We start from the raw sequence: 21,477 nt of genomic DNA on the forward strand, positions 1-21,477 counted from the left end.
GGCTTTCTGTACCAGCAAAATTGATAGTAAAAATATCCCAAAACACCAGCAAATTGTCTACAGCCCACAATTGTCTTCTACGCTAAAAATGTCTATAGTCTAAGTGTCCAACGCAATTAAAGAAGTTTAAAACAATAAAAGGAATTCAAAAATCTATTGTCTATTACAATTTGCACGGGGTTGCAAACCCGGCTAATGCTCAATTAAGTCCTTCAGGCCTTTGCTAGGCCTCTGGCTAACGGAGTTACCCCTAGCTGCGGTAACTTCCAACTTCCTTCTCCAAACATAAGTACCATTTCCTGACGAGTGTCCCAACTTGATTTCTTCCGCCAGAATGCGTGTCATATTGCTACCATTGCCCTCTCCCATCCCAACATTGGAGCTCATTTCGCCTTGGTCAAGCGCCAAAGCTCACCATCCAGGTTATGTACAAGTAACAACAATAGCACGGTCCTCCTTATCGCTCTCATTCCGAGGCGGAGGTGTAAGTGTAGCAGGTAGAGTAACAACACGTGGGGGCTCATCATCAATAACGGGGATGGAAGATGACTCAATCATGGGTGGTGTAACAACGCCAACCGCAGGAATAGCATGACACTCCAAAACACGCATGGAACCCCTATGAGTAGCGGGTTTAGCGAAAACCAATTTCTCACCACCGACATTAAACGTAAGAGTGCGCATCCCGACATCTATAACCGCTTGCGCAGTGTGCAAGAACGGTCTTCCCAAAATAATTGGGGTGTGATTATCTTCGGGTATGTCTAACACGACAAAATCAACAGGAATAAGAAATCTTCCTATTTGCACAGGAATATCTTGTAGCACTCCTAAAGGTCGTGACAAGGTCCGATCAGCCATCTGGACCGTCATGTTGGTGCAATGGAATTTAGTGAATCCTAACCGTTTGGCCAGAGACAAGGTTAACACGCTAACACTTGCTCCTAAATCACACAACGCATTATCAATTAATTGAACTCCAATGTGACACGGTATCGAAAAACTACCAGGGTCGGCAAGCTTAGGTGGGGTCCTATTTTGGAGGTGCGCAGAACACCCCTCCGTCAGAGCTACTGTCTCAACATCATCTATGGTCCTTTTACGCGTTAATACTTCTCGCATAAATTTTAAATATGAAGGTACCTTTTTTAGCAGCTCGATAAACGGAACACTTACGTTCAATCCTCGCACAAGTTCACCGAAACGCGCGAACTATGGTTCCGTCTTCTTGACCCTCTTCAGGCGCCCTGGATATGGAGCATCTTCAATAGGAGCTCCGTTATGCGTGTCACGAATCAAAGCGTTATTAATCATACGTTTGCTCAATGGTCTCGATCGACCATTTTCATCGTCAGAACCTCTCGATCGACCATAACTCTCACTCGATCGAGAGACTTCACCAAACGAATGTGCTCGATCGAGCTATAGCGACCTCTCGATCGAGCTCCATCTCTCCATTTCCTCTCGATCGAGGAACAAAACCTCTCGATCGAGAGCCGTCAGACTTGTCGCCAGCGAGTAGCATTGGAATTCATTCCGAAACATCGATACAAAGAATATCAAGATCGAGTAAGTCGATCCGCTTCTCAATGTTATCATGTTCAGCGTTTCTTTCCTCTTTTCAGATTGAGAAGGCAGTTGTCCGGGTTGCCTCGTGGATTGATTTACGGCGACTTGAGCTATTTGGAACTCAAGCAATTTGATAGTAGCATTGGTTGCTTGGTCCGATCTACTCACTTGTGTGGCGAGAGCTTGAATCATGGATTTCAGCTCTCCCACTTCTGAAATTCCTCCAGATGAAGAACTTCCTTGCTGCGGATTTGGAAATTGCGGAGGCTTTTGATAACTTTGCTTATGCGGTGGTAAATAAGCTTGTTGCAGCGGTGGAGGAGTAGGATTAAGGACATTTTGACTCGACCATCGCAGATTTGGATGGATATAACCCGAATTATACCCTTGACGGTACTGTTGGAAAGAAAAGACTTGCTCCCTCTCAGCAAAACAGTCAATAGCAACGTGCCCCAGCTCACCGCATCTCTCACAAAGATTTGTATCGTCTTTCTTCAGCATGTGAACCGTTTGTTGACTCTCTGGAGACTGCATCTCCAATCGGTCATTAATCTTATCGAACTTAGCATCCATATCTTCACATTCGATATTAGCTATCGTCTGTGTACCACTCCGCGGATTCCCATATTCTGCGGTGTGATTAGCCATTTCCTCAATAAGCTTCCAGCCCTTATCATCATCAACCTCGCGCTGGAATCTCCCATTGGCTGCAGCATCTAAAATAGCTCTATGATCATCATACAACCCATTATAAAATTGGTTGCACAAAAACCACTGTTGGAATCCATGATGGGGCACCGATCGCACAGCTTTCTTAAAGCGGCACCATGCTTCAAACAAATTTTCAGAACCCGTTTGCTTGAAATTAGTAATCTGGGCCCTCAATGCATTGGTCCTCTGCTGAGGAAAGTACTTATTATAGAAGGCCAGAGCTAAAGTAGTCCAATCCGTGATACCTGCGGCTTCTCTATCCAAGTCCGTCAACCATTCTCTTGCATTATCGGTTAGAGAGAAAGGAAAGAGAACTTCCTTTATCTTGTCTTGGGTCACTCCCTTGGATATAGAGATAGATGAACAGTAATCAGCAAATCTCTCCATATGTTTCCTAGGATCCTCGCCCGGGACCCCCCGATACAAATTCCGTTCGACCAAATTGATGTAGGATGGCCGAATGTCGAAGGTATTGCCGTCCTCATCGGTAGACAATTTGAAACCCTTCGGAATATAGTAAGCAGTAGGTTCCGAATGACTCACGATATTAGGCATTTTGACTGGAATAATAGTCTCACGAATAGAAGTTTCCTCAATAACCGAACTGTCGGAAGTACTCAAGACTTCCTCCCGACGAGCTCTTTCTAACTCCCTCTTTCTGCGTAAAAAGGATCTTTCGGGTTCAGGATCAGCCTCAACTAATTCACCCCTACGAGACCTGCGCATACACAGCTAAAAGAAAATAAATAAGAACAACCTTAAGGAAATAAAATTCCTTCAGACGAGACAGAAATAAACAACACAGATAATAAAAGTTGCGTCCCCGGCAACGGCGCCAAAATTTGATGCGTGTCGTTCAACACCAAAAATAAATGCCAACAAGCCTATACTATAAATAGCTAGGGAAGTCGGGTCGAATCCACAGAGAGGCTTCTCTATTAACTGTAGTCTAATCTGTCGGTCACAAACTAGGGGTTTTGAATTTGATGTTCTAACTACTAAAGTTTAAGGGAAAGAGGAAGTAAGGGTATAAGAGGAATTAAGGAGAAAAAGTAAGTAAACTATCAGATAAGGAGAGATATGCCAGGATTTCGGTCTGCCATGATCTACACACTATCGGATTAACTAGGTCAGTAAGTTTATTAGTAGGAAGGGCTAGATTATCTCCTTTCGGTCTCAAACCTGACTATACCTTTCGGTCTAAAGTCGCCCTAAGGTCATCCTACTTGACTTTCGCCCTCATAGGAGTCAATTATCAGAACTAAGCAAGTCTACCCTTCCAATCTTTCGATCCAGGTCGGGGGTTAACTAAACAGACGGTCTCCTGCGTGCACTCATTCAACCGAACTACAAATAAATTGCTTAGACCTGATTCCTACCGCATAAATACCTTAGTAGTCGTACTAACATGCTTCTAACACGGTTTCCCTCATCCCGGCATATAAAGAAATTAGCTACGCATGCTAATTATATTAACTAACACAACTAATGACGAAATGCTAACGGAAAACATGATGTAACAATAGTATAAAGCAATGACGAGATTAGGGCAGGAATTAATAATGAAACTAAAAGAGCAAATATAAAACATAAACAAGAGAAGAGATTAAGGGAAAGAATTATACTATAATAGCAAATCCGGCGTAAAGAACAACCAAATCCAAAATCGTAAAATTCCAAGTAGTGAACAGTAAATGCAGTAAAAATGTATGTGGAAAAATGAATGATAGGTAAAAGATAATAACCTAGCAACTCGTCTAATCGTTTTTATAACAAAACTCACGAGTTGTTTTATTAACCTACGGGCTTTAATAGCCCACGTAAAGGAAAACCTCTTCGATCGAGAGGTTAAGGCTCTCGATCGAGCACAGGATAGCTCGATCGAGGGATTGATAGTTCGATCGAGCACAGGGCAGCTCGATCGAAGGCTTGTGTTCCTCTGTGTTCTCGATCGACAACCAAATGTGGTCGATCGAGATCTTCAGTCACTTCCCAGCTTCCGTAGTATTTCTGACCTTGCTTAATTTGGTTAACTTTCGTCTTCACGCTTTCCTATGCATGAGTCCTTTGTCCTCTTTTCCGTCCATCTTCCAGAGATGCTATCTCGAGGCCACTAAAGGTTGGTTTCCGCTACAAATCTGTAAAATAGCAATAAAAGCACAAAGTAGCCTATTCGGGGTATAAAGTGACATAATATCACTCAAATACATAGAAATGCGTGCCAAAAGAGACCGTAAAAGTCTATATAATATGCACGCATCAGGAGGAAAGAAAAGAAAAAAATGAACAGAATTGAAAAAAAATGAAGAAAAAAAATTATGAAAAGCAAGTAGAAAAGAAGAAAGAAAAGAAAAGAAAAAAATCAAAATCGCATAATTCAAAGTCTTTGTGAAAATGGCGATTTTTGCTCCCATGCTTTAATATTATCATATGGGGAGTTGATTATTATTGGAGGTTGTGAGATTTGTGCTAATCATTAGCACCGTTTCATCGATTTAATTTTGAGTAAGGAAGTGGATGTTGTTATAATTTGGTTTAGTTGTTACTAGCTTGACTTTAACTCCTGATATCCAAATTTATCTTAGCCCTTCTTACCCATAGCCTCACATATCCATATTTACCTCGGCATGTGTCATGGTCATTTGTTTGGTTGGAATGCATATGTACGGTTGTAGAGATCATTTTCATATTAGATTGCAGGCATGTTCTTATAGGTCGTAGTTAGGTGAGAGTCTTTACATTTACTTCTTTCTATCTTTTACATATACTCACCCGTATTCATTGAGTGATATGAGCGACCCGTGAGAGTCCAAAATGATAAGTCTATATAGTTGACGGTTCAGCAGTTTTTGACGACTTCATAACTCGTTTGCATGATTCATATTACTAATTGATTGTTAGTTGTTGCATTAAACTGGTTTAGGCTTTTCAGTTTGCATTTCGCTCTGAGATTGAACTCATTCCATTAGGTCCTAGAATCGAGTCTAGTTCTTGCTTGGGGACAAGCAAGGGTTTGGTGTGGGGAAGTTTGATGCGTGTCTAAAATATGATGTTTCACACTTTATTCTATACGCATTTCAGAGCTCAAATGTGTAATATATGCCATTATTTCCCTATTTCCCTCTACTTTCGTGTTTTTGTGTAATATTGCAGAAATGTGAAGAATTCAGCGGAAAATGAGCCAAAACCGTCCCCGGGTATTTATAATAGGACCTGACATGAAGTAGTGACTCGAGGAATGAGCTTGGTGCGCGTTTCAAGACCTAAAGATAGCAAAAGCATGGGTGCGTACGAGTTTAACAAGCAAAGAAGCACTTCACGATATTGTAGCCTGCTTCAGATGGCAATATCTCAAGTTCTAGAGCTGATAATCGAGTGATTCCAATTGAAGGTGAAAGCTTATCCTCTTAGCTTTCCAACGCCGTGTAGAACGCCTGATTTGACCAATTAACGAAGAAATGGTAGCTCTTTTAAGATCGTTGCGCGCTGCAGAATTCGTCATAATACATTACTGTACAGCACCCTTGGTCGATCGACTGACCTACATGGTCGATCGACCAGAGCGCGAATTCCAGAAGCTGTTGTGCCAGGTACCTTGGTCGATCGACTGGACTCATTGGTCGATCGACCAAGCTTCGAATCTGACGCAAATTAAGAACGAGAAGTTAGAAGCCCAACGCAATTAGGTTTTAGAAAATAAGTAGTTGTGTTATTCCTATATAACTTGACTGCTACCAGATTAGCAGGAGGGGACGGACGGAGACATTAGTTTAGAATTTAGCATACGATTTACATTCAATTACTTTAATTTTTACTCTCAATAAAATTCGTTATTTCGCTTCGGATTCTCTTGTTCCTGCCTTTTTACGGTATTCCTTCTTCATAATTCCAGTTTGTTTTAGTTATTCTTGCAGTAGTTAGAATTGTTAGAAAAATCCCGAAACCTTTAGTTTATCATTGCTTTTAATCGTTCAATTTTAATTATGCATTCGTTCTTCGTATTTATCGAATTAGTTGTTGGTATCTTCATCAATATGTGTAGCTAAACCCTTCGTGCTAAGATGTAGGGGACCTATAGCGTAGATGGCGTAGAATTAGGCGATCTGAATTAGGGTATTGGTCGATTGACTGGCTTCTCTGGTCGATCGATTGTGCCCGTTGGTCGATCGACTGCCTATAGTGGTCGATCGACTGACGCGTGTATGATTAGCACCGTTTTTAATTTATTAAGTGCAATATTTGACAACGAGACCGAGCGGAGACTTGTTAGATGCTTAGTATTGACCAACCCATTAAGATCGAGAGATAGGGGAGGGAAATAATTAATGAATTAGAACGACTAAATTGCTAAGATCGAAAGATAGGTAATTTAGGCTTAAAGAATCACTTTTCAGGGCGAGAGCTAGCATTAGTGAGACTTAGGGGCTAGTAGCATAGGCCGAAAGGAGCTATTGGTTAACTTGGACCGAGAGGACTTGTTTTATCCATCCTACACGACTTTATTTTAGACTCACCCAGGACATGCGCCGTCATAGCTATAGTGAACCGACCATCTTAGCATCCCTTTTCATATTTGATTTTATCCACTTTCTTTAATTGCTTATTTATTTGCTTTAGTTTAATTTAATTGCATATTAGCTTTAGATAAACCCAAAACACCCCCCTTATTTGTTACTTTTAGACTGAAATCTAGAACAACTAAAATTCCCTTCCTCCCTGTGGTTCGACTCGTGCTACCGCTGTCTACAGTAGTAGTTTCGAATTTATAAATTTAAATCTTTATACTTTACGACGGTATCACGTTACTCAATCTTATGATATAAGGAGTGACACCTGTGGTGAGTATGAGTTCGGTGGGGAGGACATGAGTTATATGCAGTTGTGATAGGTAGTGGAAAAGAAAAGGAAGATTGGTAAGGCTTATTAAGGCATGGAGCATGTTTGTGAGATGAGATGAGTGATATGATTGTGTGTTGAGTAATGTAAAAGTAAGTTAATATGGGCAAGGGATGATGTGAGTCTAAGGAACGTGAGAATGAAAATATTGAAAGGAAGGATGTGGATAGTGGCAACTTGATATGTGTAAAGAATTACAGAGGGATATGGTTAGAAATCGTGTGGGTTAAGAATATATGTATTGAATGGCCGTTTTAGAGGGATTGAGAAGAGTGGTATATAGTGAACTTAATGGAGACATGTCGCGACGTGGATTTGCAGATAGTGAGTAAGTTTGGGAATTTGCATTATCAAGAGGTGAAACTAATGTGTTATTTCCTTGGGCAAGTAACGTTATGAAATGAGTTTTGAGATTCTAGAAAAAAAAAAAAAAAAAAAGGTGATTGGTGATCAGTGTGAGTGATAGCATGAGATGGTCTGGACTGATTGGTGATAAGTGTGAGTGATAGCATGATAAGAGAAGATCCATATTAAGAAAGAGTGAGATGATACTGATATGAAATAATGGGATTTGAGTTTTGGATCAATGAGAAGGTAACCGGAGCACTAAAGAGTTAGGTAGAAGGAATAAGGAGTTGAATCATTAATTGGTATTGTTGAGCGTAAAGAGATAAGAAGGATAAAAGTAAGCTGAGAAAGATGTCGATCGGAGTTATGTGATATAGAAGTCAGGAATCGTCCAGATGTATGATACTATCATGAGGATGTTAGATAATGGTTATATAGGAGTTTTAGGACAATATGATTAGTCATGAGTTTCGGGAAATTAAGGAAAGTAAAAGATGGGTAAAGAATTTACACGATATGAGATCTTGGTGGTGAGTCGGGTGACGATACAATTAAGGCTAGAATTGGGAATATTGTTGAGGTAATTTTTGTTGATGGATTTGATGTTCGTTATTTGGGATGTTAACCAAAGATAGGAAGGAAACCGTGATGTTTAAAGATGAGTGTAAAAGGTTTGTTATACGAGCAGTGGGGGTATTGTGGTGTTGTCACTAGTGGTTAAGGGTGATGATAGATAAGAAGGATAGCAATTCTAAAGAGGTTGAATTTGTAGAGGCCGGATTGATATTTACGTTGGGAGGAAATATAAGATGTGGTTATATAAGGCGGGTGCTAGTAGTTGAATATTAATGGTATGGTTATACTTGGCAGGAGGTGATGGTTATGCGAATGGGAGAATACGTTGTGAGGGGCATACGAGTTAAGCTCGGTCGAGAGGTAACCTTTATCAAGTGGTAACTTACGTGATCAGGATTGACTAGTTGGATGCGATTATGGGTCTATGATGTGTATAAACGTTTGTGTGAGGTTCTGACCTCAAGATAAGTGGTATGGTGTGATAGTCACAAAGTTGTTATCTGAATGTTCTATAATATATGTTGGATAAGATAACCTAATGGAATGATGTTCAAAAGTGATAGTTTGGGTGATCTGTCATGGCTAGTTATACTTGTATGTGTATTCATGATATATGTTTATTTCGTGAGATGGTATGGATGATATTCATGAGATTCTTGTCTGTTTATTCTGTATAATATGTTGCGTTATGATCTAGTAATGCTGTTTTGAGTAAATTTCCTTGTCCGGAAAGTTATACTGAGTCAGTGTTTATGGGAATTGTATGTGGTTGTGATGTCTATCGATGTGGTTGTTGTGCCTCGGGTGGTGATCTGGGCCCGGTACTTCATGTTGTGATGCGGGTATTTTTCGCCGCGCGCTTATTGTTGGTGGCGGTGTTGCGATGCCGTCACCGGTTGTGGTGGAGTAGGCGGGATGATTACGATTCGAGTTTCGAAAGTACATACCAGTTATACATAGATTGTTGTTTTGTTTGATGTTGCTTCCTGTAAGTTTCGGGTTGTACATATAGATGGTAGTTTTGTTTATTGATGTTTCTTACCAGTTTTAGTATGGGAGTAAGGGTAGAGTATGATATGGAAGAGAGTTGTGTATGTTTTCGTTGTTGTCATAGTATAGTGATATCTTGTTGATGGGGAACAGTTGCGAGAGGTTGTTGGAGTACTTGTGATTTTCTTTTAGAGGAGGCATTGGTTGACTTAGTGATGGCAAGTGGTTCGTGGAACATGTGTTGTACAAATCTGAAAATTATAGGTGTCCATAATCTTTTGTTGAGACAGTGAGTATAGGGTGTTGGACATTAGTATCATGGTAAGTTGTGGATGAGTTTGTGGTAATAAAAGAAAGAGCTTGAGGATCTAGTGTGAGTGTGGATCGTGAGTTATGCTTTTGGAGATAGGTGCTTTATATAGAGAGGTGTGTTGTTTTGTGGTAATAATGAAGAGTTGGTACGGTGATTCTGCTACGGATTTTGTGGTATAGGTTAGGTGGTATGCCGAATGAATTGAGGTATATGAGAACTGTTAAGTAAGAGAGTCTTGGAAATAGGAATGGTGAGTGTTTAGATTATAGGCGGTTATCTTTGACATGCGGTGGTGATGAGGATAATGAGAAGATATAGCTAAGGATTTAGTATTAGTGAGTTACGAGGACGTAACATTTATCTTAAGAGGAGTAGGATGCTATAAAAGAAAGTTTGATGGTTGTTCATGTTGTAGTATAATTGGAAGTAGAGTGTTGATGTAGCATAAATGATGGATTTGTATTGTGGTTGATATTGTTAAAAGGTCATCGCCGTGCTTGTAGTAGTATGATGTCTAGGATGGTGAGAATATTTCGATAGTGTTGACAGTTGGATGATGATATTTATGAGTTCGATAGTTTTGGCAGGTGGATGATGATGTTTATGAGCGTGATTAAACTTCGAGGACGAAGTTCCTTTTAAGGGTGGTAGAATGTAACATTCCGTTTGATGTTACGAGCGTCTTGATATCGCATTTTCTAGTGGAAAATATGTTACGGCGCTAGCAGCGTTTGTGGATAGTAGTTAGTAGTGTTTGGAGTTGGTGTCGAGAGAGACTATGATGCAGTTGATACGATATCGTGAGCCGTGTTGTGCAGGTAGGCATAATTGGTGGAGTTGGTGTTAAGAGTTCATGTTTTATAGGTTGGGGTTTTGTTTTGAGTTCGTAGTTGCGTTGTTGTGTCTTAATCGAGTTAGTATGTTTGTTTTTATGTATGGGTTGAACTTCGGGGACGAAGTTCCTTTTAAGGAGGAAGACTGTAATACTACGGTTTTATGTATCTTAGGGTATTCTATCGAGTAGGGATTACTCTGTCGAGTTAGTAGCTTTTTACGCAAAACAGTAGTCTGCCTGTAGGGTACTCGATCGAGTAAGCTTGGCACTCGATCGACTAAGGGTCACTCAATGACTTACTCGATCGAGTAAGTAAGTTATACGGGCTGATTTTGACGGGTTTGTTAATGATGCGAGATTAGTATAAAAGGATGTCCGTCACTTTTCTTAATCTCTTTTAACTATTCTAAAACCTAAATGAGAAGAAGAGGAGTTACATAGCTTGATTGTCATCGTATTGTTAACAAATTCCAAGGCTAGGAGTGTCGGATTGTATTGTTCTTTACGCCGTTGTGATCCTTGTATCGAGGGTAAGCTTTTTATATAAATTTTATAATGTTTTGTTAAGGTTGGTTATACCCCATTTTGGGTGATTTGGAGGTTTTGGGCGATTTATGTGAATATGGTTGTGATTGTATATATGTATGTATAAGAGGAGGATTCGTTGAGGAGAGATTCTGACTTAGCTGCTTGATCGTCTGTTGGTGTTGCTTTCCAGGTAGGGTTTCCCTACTCAGTATTAGTTACATAATGTGTGGTGATGGTTGTTGTGATTAAAGATTTATTGTATTGTTGAGTTGTTAGACGGTTATTGTTTTCATACTGTTGATTGGTTTGTATCTGTCTGTGATCTTTGGGGCGCGTCCCTAGCTGTGTGGAGTCACTTATGGAAGTGGCTTCATGCCCTTGGTTCACCCTCTGTGGAACCCGCCACAGGAGGGGATGTGCACATTAAGAAAACATGGGTTTATCGCTCAGTGGTGATGAGCGAGGATTTGGTGGGTACGGCTGCGGTCCCCCACTGGCGGTGTGGAGTACTTGTTGCGATTAGTACTCTGGCAGGACTACATACTTTAGTGTGTAGTCAGGTGTGTGGAGATTGGTTATGAAAACTGGAGAATTGTTATGTTGTTGAGTTGTTTATGCACTTGTTCGTTGTGGCTTTGTTTTATGTAATTAGTACTGACCCCGTTTAAATGTTTTAAAAACTGTGGTGATCCATTCGGGGGTGGTGAGCAGTTATTGAGCAGGTATGAGACGATGCGTATGAGATAGCTGGGATGAGTCACCACGATGCAGTTTAGAAGTCTTCCGCTGTGTCAGACATTTTTTTGTAGTTTTGATAATAGACAATTTTGAGAACCTTGTATTTCTTGTTATTAGTTTTGGAGTTGGCATGTAATCACTTTAAACTTTATTACTATTTAAGTATGTTTCTTTATTGTCTTTTGATTATCAGTGCCTCGGGGAACCGAGATGGTGACGTTCTCATACCTTAAGTGGTCCTGGTAAGGCACTTGGATTATGGGGGCATCACAAAGTGGCATCAGAGAGACGTGGCACTTGAAAAGTAATAATACTAACAACAGAAGAAAGCATATATGAACAATTAGCTAACTAATCGATTTAAGTAAAATATTAATAGCAGGAGTAGTGAATTTGTCTTATAATTTATTTTATCGTAATTTTGAGATATGGTATAGAAAAATATATTAAAGATAAATTTATGAGTTATGCAACTTTAAAATAGTTTTATTTTATTGAAAATCCTATATATTAAACCAACAACCACATAGATGATGTGTCAGCTTGTAGTTGAAAGTACATTATTTTATTACTTAACATCAGCTCTGTGGTTGAAAGTAGATTATTTTATTACTTTAAATAAGTGTCCCCACCCTTCCCTCCACGTTCTCTTATGATCATTTTCTTTGTAATCAACTTCTTTGTATACAACAATCAAGCTGAACAATTATCAGAAATGTGACGGTTGTGAATTACTCATTTAACTTGAATAAAATTTCTATTAATAACTTATATTAATACAAAAACGAATGAAATAATTCAATCCACTAATCAAACTAAACTATATACACTGTATTAAGCTAAAAAAACATAAAAACACTATAATCTCATAAAATAATTCTTATTTTAAATTTGACAAAAAAAACTAATTATTCATAAATTGTTTACAATGAATCATAAACTCAAACTTCATATAGAACAAAAAAAAATTAAACTTTAGAAATTTGTAAATAAAGATATAAAAATTGATCATAAATATGGTATAATCTTCTTTGCATGCATGAATATCCCCTCTTTTGACCCAAATCCCCAATCCACAGCATTCATCAATCAATGATGCAGATCTACTAATCAACCCACTTCAATCAATAAATATATTTTGGACTATCTTCAATTCTTCACTATTAACTTAATCACTGATCACCTTACATATATAACGATAGATTATTGAGTAATTGATAATTTAATTGAATTAATTATTAATTTTTTGAATAAAGTGAGAATAATGGAAGGTAAAGTTTTTTTTTTATTGGTAAAGATAATGGAAGGTAAAGTTGAGGAGGGAGGAAGAGGAAAAAAAATTAAAATAGATGGAAAAATGGAGTTGATATTGAACGCCCGAAGTGAGGGAGTAATAGGGTTTACACAAATTCTCATTGTAGACGGACAATATTTGTCTAAAGTTGTAGACGATTAGTGTCCCTCTCATAAAATACAAGTGGAAAGGAAATGAATTCTCCTATTTGCCTCCCACTTGCATTTTGTGAAAGGGACACTATCCATCCACAACTTATACCGATAGTGTTCGACTACAATGAGACGAATTATAGGATTTAAGGGGGTGATAATGTGTTTAAGAGGATCTGACAAATAATGGGAGGGTTAAAAATTTTTGCGTTGCACTCCCTATATATCTCCAAATGTTTATGGCGGTACGGCCTAATTGACCAATTGTTGCATAATGTTCATTATGGGCTATCACATTACAAATTTTTGGCAAAATCGTTTGTTTACTCACAAATTCTCATTTAAGATTGTATCATCCGTCTCAAGTTTAAGACATGTCAATACTACTTATGTATATAAAACAAATATTTTTTTAATTCTTATATATACGAGTTGTATGTACTTGATCTGTCTCAAAACTTAAGGCTGTCTTAAGGGAAACTTAGTGTTGTTTAGGTAGGGTGAATGAATATAAATGTTAATGCATATAAGTTTTTTATACATAACTTTATTAATAGCACGTCTTATATTCCATCCTTTTCAAGGTGAAATTCTCTTTCATTTGTCCACTTGAATTAAGGGAGTTATTATGGACCACACAAAACACACTATCTCACGTGCAAGTGAATTTGGGTCACACAAAGCTTCCAAATAAATAAATAAGGAAGTTAACCTGAATAAACTGAAGATGGAAATAAGGAGGAAACCTTAAATAGGAGGGAGTATTTGAATTAAATTATGAAGTATATAATATATCGTTTATCATTGTATCTTATATAATATAACGGGTTTGAATATTTGACGGTTCGACTAATTCGTTTCAAACATGTAAAGTCCAATTATCATTTTTGTTATTGTATGTGTTTCAATAATTAACAATATTCCCCTTCATTCATCAAATTTTGTACATTTGTTTTTGGTGTGGATTTTTAAGACCTTACATGCATGTGACTTTTAAGAAGAGTACTTACCTTTAGTTAACTAAGTATATAAACTCATTAAAGGAAACGTAAATAATCAGTTGAATATAACGAAAAAAAGGAAAAAATGTAAAGAATCTGATAATTTGGAGGAAATATGTACCAAATAAAAATGGGTTAAAATTGTTATTTTAAATGTGCACGGGTCAAAATATCCATTTTGTCCGTGCGTGAGATTTACAAACGTGCTTAAGTTAGAGTAAATGAAAAATAGGCTTACCAATTTTCACGGGTCTCCAACTATTCAGACATGTGTAACAAAATAATTGATTAGAAACTTAAATTTAGCTACCAAGAGGATAGCATACTACAATAACTGCTCGACCAATTGACCGAAATGCATCATTTACGCTAATTGCATATAGAATTTATGATTCAAATATAATTTTTTTTTTTTTTGTAAACGACTTTATTTTAAAAAAATTTAGCCAAAAGAGGAGAGTGTTTATTACTTTATTTCAAAACTTCATTTATAATGATAACTAAATTTAAAAGGAGATGATTAATTAATATAACAACAATATTAAATGTCAACTCTCTATAATAACAAATTTGAAACAACATACCCGTGCAATTTGCACGGGTTTAAGACTAGTTAATATTAATGGTAATTAGAGGTAGTCCGGGCGTAGCCGGGCACCAATACTAGTATAATACAAAAATAAAATCATACGAAATAGATTATTTATAATTATAAATATTTATTTTATTAAATTTAAATAACATGTTATGTGTCTTAAATTTCATGGGATGTTGTATCATGTGTCCGTAGAGATGTCATTGGGACGGGGCGGTGGTGGATATAGGCTCCCTCGTACCCGTACCCACTAAGAAAAACTCGTACCCGTACCCGCCCCACCACCCATGGCGGGTACAAGTTTCCAAAACCAAGCCAGCCCCAACGGGTGGAAATATAAAACCGTACCCCCCCCCCCCCCCTCCCCATTAATCCGCTGCACCATAATTTTATTCGATAAATTTTGTCGCAAATGTTGATTTCGTCTTTATTAATTTCCATTTTTTAGAACTTATCTTTATAAGTTTAGTTTTTTTCACCAAAGAAGTTAGTAAAAAACTTTACAAATAGCTATTATTTATATTATATCTTAATTATAACTAAATAAGATTTAAAAAATTGTCATAATCGCACTAATTTTTTTTAGCAATTGTCGGGTAGGCGGGTTTGAGGAGGGTAAGATGCAAAATTCATCCCCGCCCCATTACTCATGGCAGGTACAATTTTCATACCGTACCCGTCCCACCACCCGCCAAAGCTCTACCCATCCTCGCCCCAACTGGGGCGGATGCGGGGCGGTACCAACTTGTACCCGCCCCGCTGATATCCCTATGTGTCCGTGTGTGTTTTTGTGCTATCTAGGGTATAATTGGAATGTGGACGGTTCTCCCGAGTCCCGGCTAAGAGTGAGCCACATGCTGACACTCGAGAGAGAGAGAGAGAGAGAGAGAGAGAGAGAGAGAGAGAGAGAGAGAGAGAGAGAGAGAGAGACTTGCCTACACCCTCCTGCTCCCAGGAGTAGGGAGCATGATACTCCCATTCAGTTATTTGTATTAAAAAAAACTCCCCAGTACAACACTACAACGTCAGTTATGCATACTCTTTTTCCAGTTTTCCCAAATTTTCCAAGTTCATAGTTTCCAATTATTTGCAGTAAAAGTTAATATCTCTACGCTAATTTCTTCGGTGGTTTTCATATGGAGCAAATATTTCATGATCATCATTCAACTGATTTGAATAAATCTGCGAACGAAGATTTTGACATTGAATTCAATGTCACAAATCAAGGTACGTTTGCATTCACTAAAACTGATTTGGTATGATGATGATGATGATGATGATGACATATTATCTTTATGCTATGAATGTTGAATGATTCAGAAGTTATAAGCATAATCTTTTATTTTGTCTGCGAATGCTCAATTAAAATAATATGCCATATGAACAACTTATTTATGACACAATTTGTAGTTTTTGATTTTTTTTTTTTTTTGGTATATTGAACAAATTTTCTGATAATTTCGATATGCATAACTTTGTATCTCATTATTCAACTGATACTTTGCTAATATGTTGTATATTCATTACTTAGTATCTCCATATTCATTGAGTTTTCTATGAATAAATCGTATATTCACTTTTTAATGTTTTTGTATTCATCAATTTGTGCTAATAAGTCGTATATTCACTGCGGTGTATGAGCATATTGATAAATATGCCGTCTATGTATATATTCATTATTCAGTACCTGTGTATTCATTTGTCTTAGGATACTACATTCAACATATAAAAGAGCCAGTATCATGAAATAGAGCTTTTTTTTTATCCTCATATTATAATGGTTTGTTTCATAAAATAGCACTTACGTATTAATTATGGGAACATATTTACAACAGTACAAATTATTTTTGTAGCATATGAGGAGTTCGTAGTCATCGAAGCCGATGAATCTGAGCTTCTACATAAAGAGGTAAAGAATGAGCAAGAAGCCTATGACCTTTACAATGACTATGCGGTTTTGAAGGGGTTTAGCATAAGGCGAAACAAGCAAAGGAAAAGATCTGATGGATGTGTCATATCAATGAAACAATATTGTTGTTCAAAAGAAGGCAATAAGAAATCAGATGCTAAATGTTACACAAAACAAGATATAAGAACAGATTGCAAAGCAATTATTTGTTGTTATGTTGATGAAAAGGGAATTTACATCGTCACAAAACATCACATGATCCATAACCACAAACTATGCCCAGAGAACAAGCGACACCTTCTCCGTTCCCATAGAAATGTAAGCAAAGAAGACATTGACTGGCTTATGAAATTGGTAGGCAGTGGCATCAAATTGTCTGATGCTGTAAGACTAATCACGAAGGAAAAAGGTGAACCAGAAATGGTTGGATATACACTGAGAGATGCTTACAATGTGATTTCAAGGGAAAAGAAAAAGTGTATTAAAGGTACAGATGCACATCCCCTTATTCAAATATTCATGAGACGTAAACAGCATGAAGAAGACTTCTTCTTTGACTTTGAGGTAGATGAACAAGGGAGATTATGTAATTTCTTTTGGCGTGATGGTCAGATGAAGAAGGACTATGATTTATTTAGTGATCCGACAATTACCGACACAACTTATAGAACTAATCGATACGACATGATTTGTGCTCCTTTTGTTGGACTGAATCACCATGGGAGAAATATAATGTTTGGTTGCGGCTTTGTGATGAATGAGAGAACCGAGTCATTACTTTGGTTATTCAAAACATTCTTAAAATCAATGGGTGACAAGCAGCCATTGACAATAATGACTGATCAATTAGCCGCAATGGCAGGAGGTATTAAAGAAGTGTTCAAGAAGTCATGTCACCGACTATGTGTATGGCATCTAATGGAGAACTCAAAAAAGCACATAAGACATCTAAGAGCGCGGAAAGGATTTGTTAAGCTTTTTTATCAAGTTTCGAAATATGTTGATAGCGTTGAAGAATTCAATTTGTACTGGAATAAGTAAGTAACTTGTATTTTCCTTCCGCATACATATATTACGTTCATGCCACATTTGGCGACGAATATGATTGTTAGCTTTTGTATATGGTCTTTTGTGCATAATTCATTATATATCTTAAATGTACTTTCACCATAATGAAAATAGTCACCCTTATGTAATTCAGAAAACTACTGAAATGTTTTAAATGACTTATCAACTTGGCATATATCACACCATTGTACTGACGTATTCATCAACATGTGCTTCCATATTCAGCATTTGTTTTGTTATACGGACATATTCATCAATGTACTGCCATATTCATCATAAGTTCTAAATATGTAACAATGTAATGAATGTAGTTCATTAATAATTAGTTCATTACAATGAATGTAGGATGGTCACTACCTATCAATGTGGGGACAATGACTAGCTTCTGAAACTGTATAAAAAGAAAGAGCAATGGTGTCCGGCATATTCTAAAGAGTATTTTTCGGGAGATATTTTATCATCTCAAAGTAGTGAAACAACGAACGATTCCATATCAAGAAGGCTTACTGCTACAACTGGACTCTGTGACTTCTATTCTTACTTTGTTGATGTCATATCTGAGTGGCGATGTAGGGAGAATGGTGAAGATTTTGACTGCCTTCAAGGGAATCCGGAAATGATTGCAAATCATATATGATACCCGTCGTTGTGAGTACCAAAAATAAAATTTATAATACCTATTAAAACTAACAGAAGCTAGTGGTAACAGGGTCGAACCACAGAGAGGCATATGTAATTATTAGTTGTCTAATTTCAGTCTAAGGTAACAATTGTGGGGGTTGAGTCGATTTGGTCAATAGCTAAAATAATAAAAAACAATAAAATAAATAAATGGACGAAACAGATATTAAAAAGGGTGCTAAGGATGGTCGGTTCACTATAGTTTCGGCGGCAGCAAACTAGGTAGGTCTAAAACAAACACGTGAGGCGGGAAAACAAGAGGTCCTCTCGGTCCACTCTCAACAAGTAGCATCTTTCGATCTCGCTACGTGTCTCTAATATCACTAGTACTGACTCTCGTCCTGAAAAGTGACTAATATTATAAACTTTATCTATCTTTTGATCTTAGCATAGTTTAGTTATTTTAATTGGTAGTCTAGCAACCTTCCCTATCTTTCGATCTAATGGGTCAGTCAATTACTAAGCATTCAACTAGTCGCGTGCACTCGATTCGTCAAAAATAGAATTTAAAGCAATTAAAACGAAGCAGAACCTCACGAGGCCAGTCGATCGACCGTGGCGCGATTCAGGGTTCCCTATTCTAATGCCGCCTACACTACAGATTCCCTACATCCTAGCACAGGGTATTTAGCTACTCATGACTACGATAAAAACAACAGTAAAATTGACTAATAAAACTACTGAATTCATGCTTAAAACAGTTAAATAACAAATAACAATAAACGATAATTGGCTTTTGGGATACTAACTAGCAATTCTATCCTACGAACGATAATAAAACAATGAAACTAAATATAAGAACAGAAAAGTACCGAACAAAATTGCAGAGAATAAAGATCCAAGAACCCGAATGCCAAAGTAACTTTTATTGAATGGAAAAGATTATAAACTAAAGAACCCTAAAGAATTTCTGATAATAAAACTAGATTAAAAACTTGATAAAAAACTGGCTCCTGTTCTCAAAACCTAGCATACGTTATATAGAATACAACATAGTTCTTATTTACAAAACCTAGCTACTATGGGCTTGTTATTCCTCGTTCTATTAATTCACGCAGTTTAGCAGCTTGGTCGATCGACCACTGAAGCCGGTCGATCGACTGGTAAGCTCTGAACAGTGGCTCCTGGAAGTCGTGGTCTGGTCGATCGACTAAGGGAAATGGTCGATCGACTGAAGTAACTGATACTTGACTACTAACTTCTCGTGGATTTGTCTTTCGGGCCTCTAAATGCGCACCAAGCTCGTTCCTTGAGCAAATACTTCATGTCAAATACAATGCAAGATACTCGGGGACGGATTTGGCTCAATATCTACTCATTTCCGCATAAATCTGCAATATTACATAAAAATACGAAAGTTGACGAAATGGGGCAAATAGTAGCCTTAAACCACTTAAATGAGCTGTGAAATGCGTGTAAAATAGAGTGTAAAACATCATATAATTGACACGCATCAATATAAATATATTGACACATGCTAGAGAAGTGTACACCATTGAGCTTTATCAAGTTTTCGAAGAACAATTTCTGAAATCTTGGACACTTCATCAAGATCTTTATGAAAAAAATGATGACATATTCATTTATCATGTAAGAAGAGCAACAAATGATCCGATTGCAGGCTTAATAAAGAATGTTGTCACTTTCAACAAAAAAGAGAAGTCTATCTATTGTACATGTCGGATATATTCACAAGTTGGTATACTTTTTAGCCACAACTTGCGTATCATGAATTTACATTGTTTGGAGAATATTCCAAAGCAATACATTCTTAAGAGATGGAAAAAGGAAGAAATATCAACAACATCCAATAACCTGCATAGCCACTTGCCACAAAAGGACAATATTTCAACTTACGTGTGGAGAACTCAAATGACAAGGAAGTTCAATGAACTTATTTCTGCCTCACATTGTAATAGCAAGAGTAGACAATATTTGGAAGAAGCATATAAGAAAAAAAAACAGCTTATAGATGATGAAATAGGTTGTATCAGAATTGAAGAATGTGATCCTATGCATGGTGATGAAGGTAATCTTGTGAGCATCCAAAATCCTGTGAAGTCGAGAAAGGCAGGTCAAAAAAATAAAAGGCGGAAATCGACGATTGAGAAAATAAACAACATTGTGAGAGGACGAAAAGCTAAGAGTTTTCGAGTTGCTAATCATACAAGAAACTTTGCAGATTAGCGAGTGTAGTTTGTGAACCCCTGCAAAAACGCTAAGAAAGTACAATAAGGAAAATATGGAATTTTCGGAAATTTTTGAAATTTTTTAAAGTTTAAAGCGCGGGTTCAATAAAACCTACAACATTGATAAAGTATGCAGAAATGAACTTAGGTTCATACAGATATGATAGCCAAATTGGGGAAAAATATATCCCTCGAATGACAAGACGATAAAGGCTGAGTCTAAGCAATCCTAGTAAACAGACTACTAATCCAAGGTGCTCGCTAGCTCACACGTTTAAACCCCACAAATGCATCTTCACAAATCTGTCATTCATATAAACATAAAAGCCACAGTGAGTGGGGAGTAACTCAAGGTTCTCCCAGCCACAAATTGTCGAAATAAACATAACAAGGAACTCAAATAGGTAAATCATGTAAGATAATTACAAATGACATGAACATCAAAATCTATATTTAAACATGATAATTAAATGAGAGGGAACAAGATAGATCAATACCAGCAAAATAAAGACTCAACTATTCATGTGAGATAATTAAATAATATGAAAGACAAGAATACGGTCACTTAGACAAAAGCACACATTTCAAGGAAAAATGCCATAGATATGAGATTAGGATTTGAATCATACGAAGTAGATAAATAAGGGATCAATCAATACAAAATACGGCCATGGAAACCATAGCCATTATTCTGAAAACCTTTTTAACAAACATTGCACGGGACGTGGCTACTAATGTCACATTCATACTTATGGCTTGTATCTCACTATAAGAACGGATGGGAGCATCAATCCCGGCGTTCATATCGCAACTAGAAGGCTTGAATCTCACCTCTAGTATCCGACAGGACCAAGACTCTCACATCCAAACAATATAAGGCATAACTCTTGCCTTGAATGATATATGACAATAACTATAACCAAGCAAGACCTTTACTACTCATTAAATATAATTTCCCGGGTAGGACGACAATAAAGATCACAAAGACTTAGTCCTAGTCTAAATCTGGCCAGACTCTCAGGACAGTACAGTTCCCGATTCGACAGGCAGCAGGACAGTCTGCATCCAAGACTCGAATGACAGA

The 21,477-nt window shown here is 37.4% G+C and overlaps 2 protein-coding genes across 2 annotated transcripts; one reads left to right on the forward strand and one right to left on the reverse strand.

Annotated features, from left to right (window-relative positions):
* Positions 1–423: 423 nt before the first annotated feature.
* Positions 424–15,620, reverse strand: LOC141632029 (uncharacterized). The gene is made up of 4 exons (XM_074444620.1): positions 15,586–15,620; positions 2,377–2,998; positions 1,738–2,097; positions 424–1,143 (listed from the first exon to the last, which is right to left on the reverse strand). The coding sequence occupies exons 1-4, from the start codon at positions 15,618–15,620 to the stop codon at positions 424–426; spliced, it is 1,737 nt and encodes a 578-aa protein (XP_074300721.1).
* A 62-nt stretch (positions 15,621–15,682) lies between these two features.
* LOC141632030 (protein FAR1-RELATED SEQUENCE 5-like) lies at positions 15,683–17,496 on the forward strand. The gene is made up of 2 exons (XM_074444621.1): positions 15,683–15,773; positions 16,400–17,496. The coding sequence occupies exons 1-2, from the start codon at positions 15,683–15,685 to the stop codon at positions 17,494–17,496; spliced, it is 1,188 nt and encodes a 395-aa protein (XP_074300722.1).
* The last annotated feature ends 3,981 nt before the right edge of the window (positions 17,497–21,477 follow it).

The sequence above is a fragment of the Silene latifolia genome, chromosome Y, assembly GCF_048544455.1.
Source record: "Silene latifolia isolate original U9 population chromosome Y, ASM4854445v1, whole genome shotgun sequence".
In the NCBI taxonomy this organism is placed as follows: domain Eukaryota; kingdom Viridiplantae; phylum Streptophyta; class Magnoliopsida; order Caryophyllales; family Caryophyllaceae; genus Silene; species Silene latifolia.

Excerpts from the sequence above, each read along its gene's own strand:
- LOC141632030 (XM_074444621.1), top strand. The coding sequence starts at position 15,683 with ATGGAGCAAATATTTCATGATCATCATTCAACTGATTTGAATAAATCT. Across the intron at positions 15,774-16,399 it reads ATTCAATGTCACAAATCAAG|CATATGAGGAGTTCGTAGTC; the intron begins GTACGTTTGCAT and ends TTATTTTTGTAG.
- LOC141632029 (XM_074444620.1), bottom strand. The coding sequence starts at position 15,620 with ATGAACTTGGAAAATTTGGGAAAACTGGAAAAAGA. Across the intron at positions 2,999-15,585 it reads TTGGGAAAACTGGAAAAAGA|GTCTCGTAGGGGTGAATTAG; the intron begins GTATGCATAACT and ends GTGTATGCGCAG. Across the intron at positions 1,144-1,737 it reads TTCAAGCTCTCGCCACACAA|GTACCTTCATATTTAAAATT; the intron begins GTGAGTAGATCG and ends CTGCTAAAAAAG.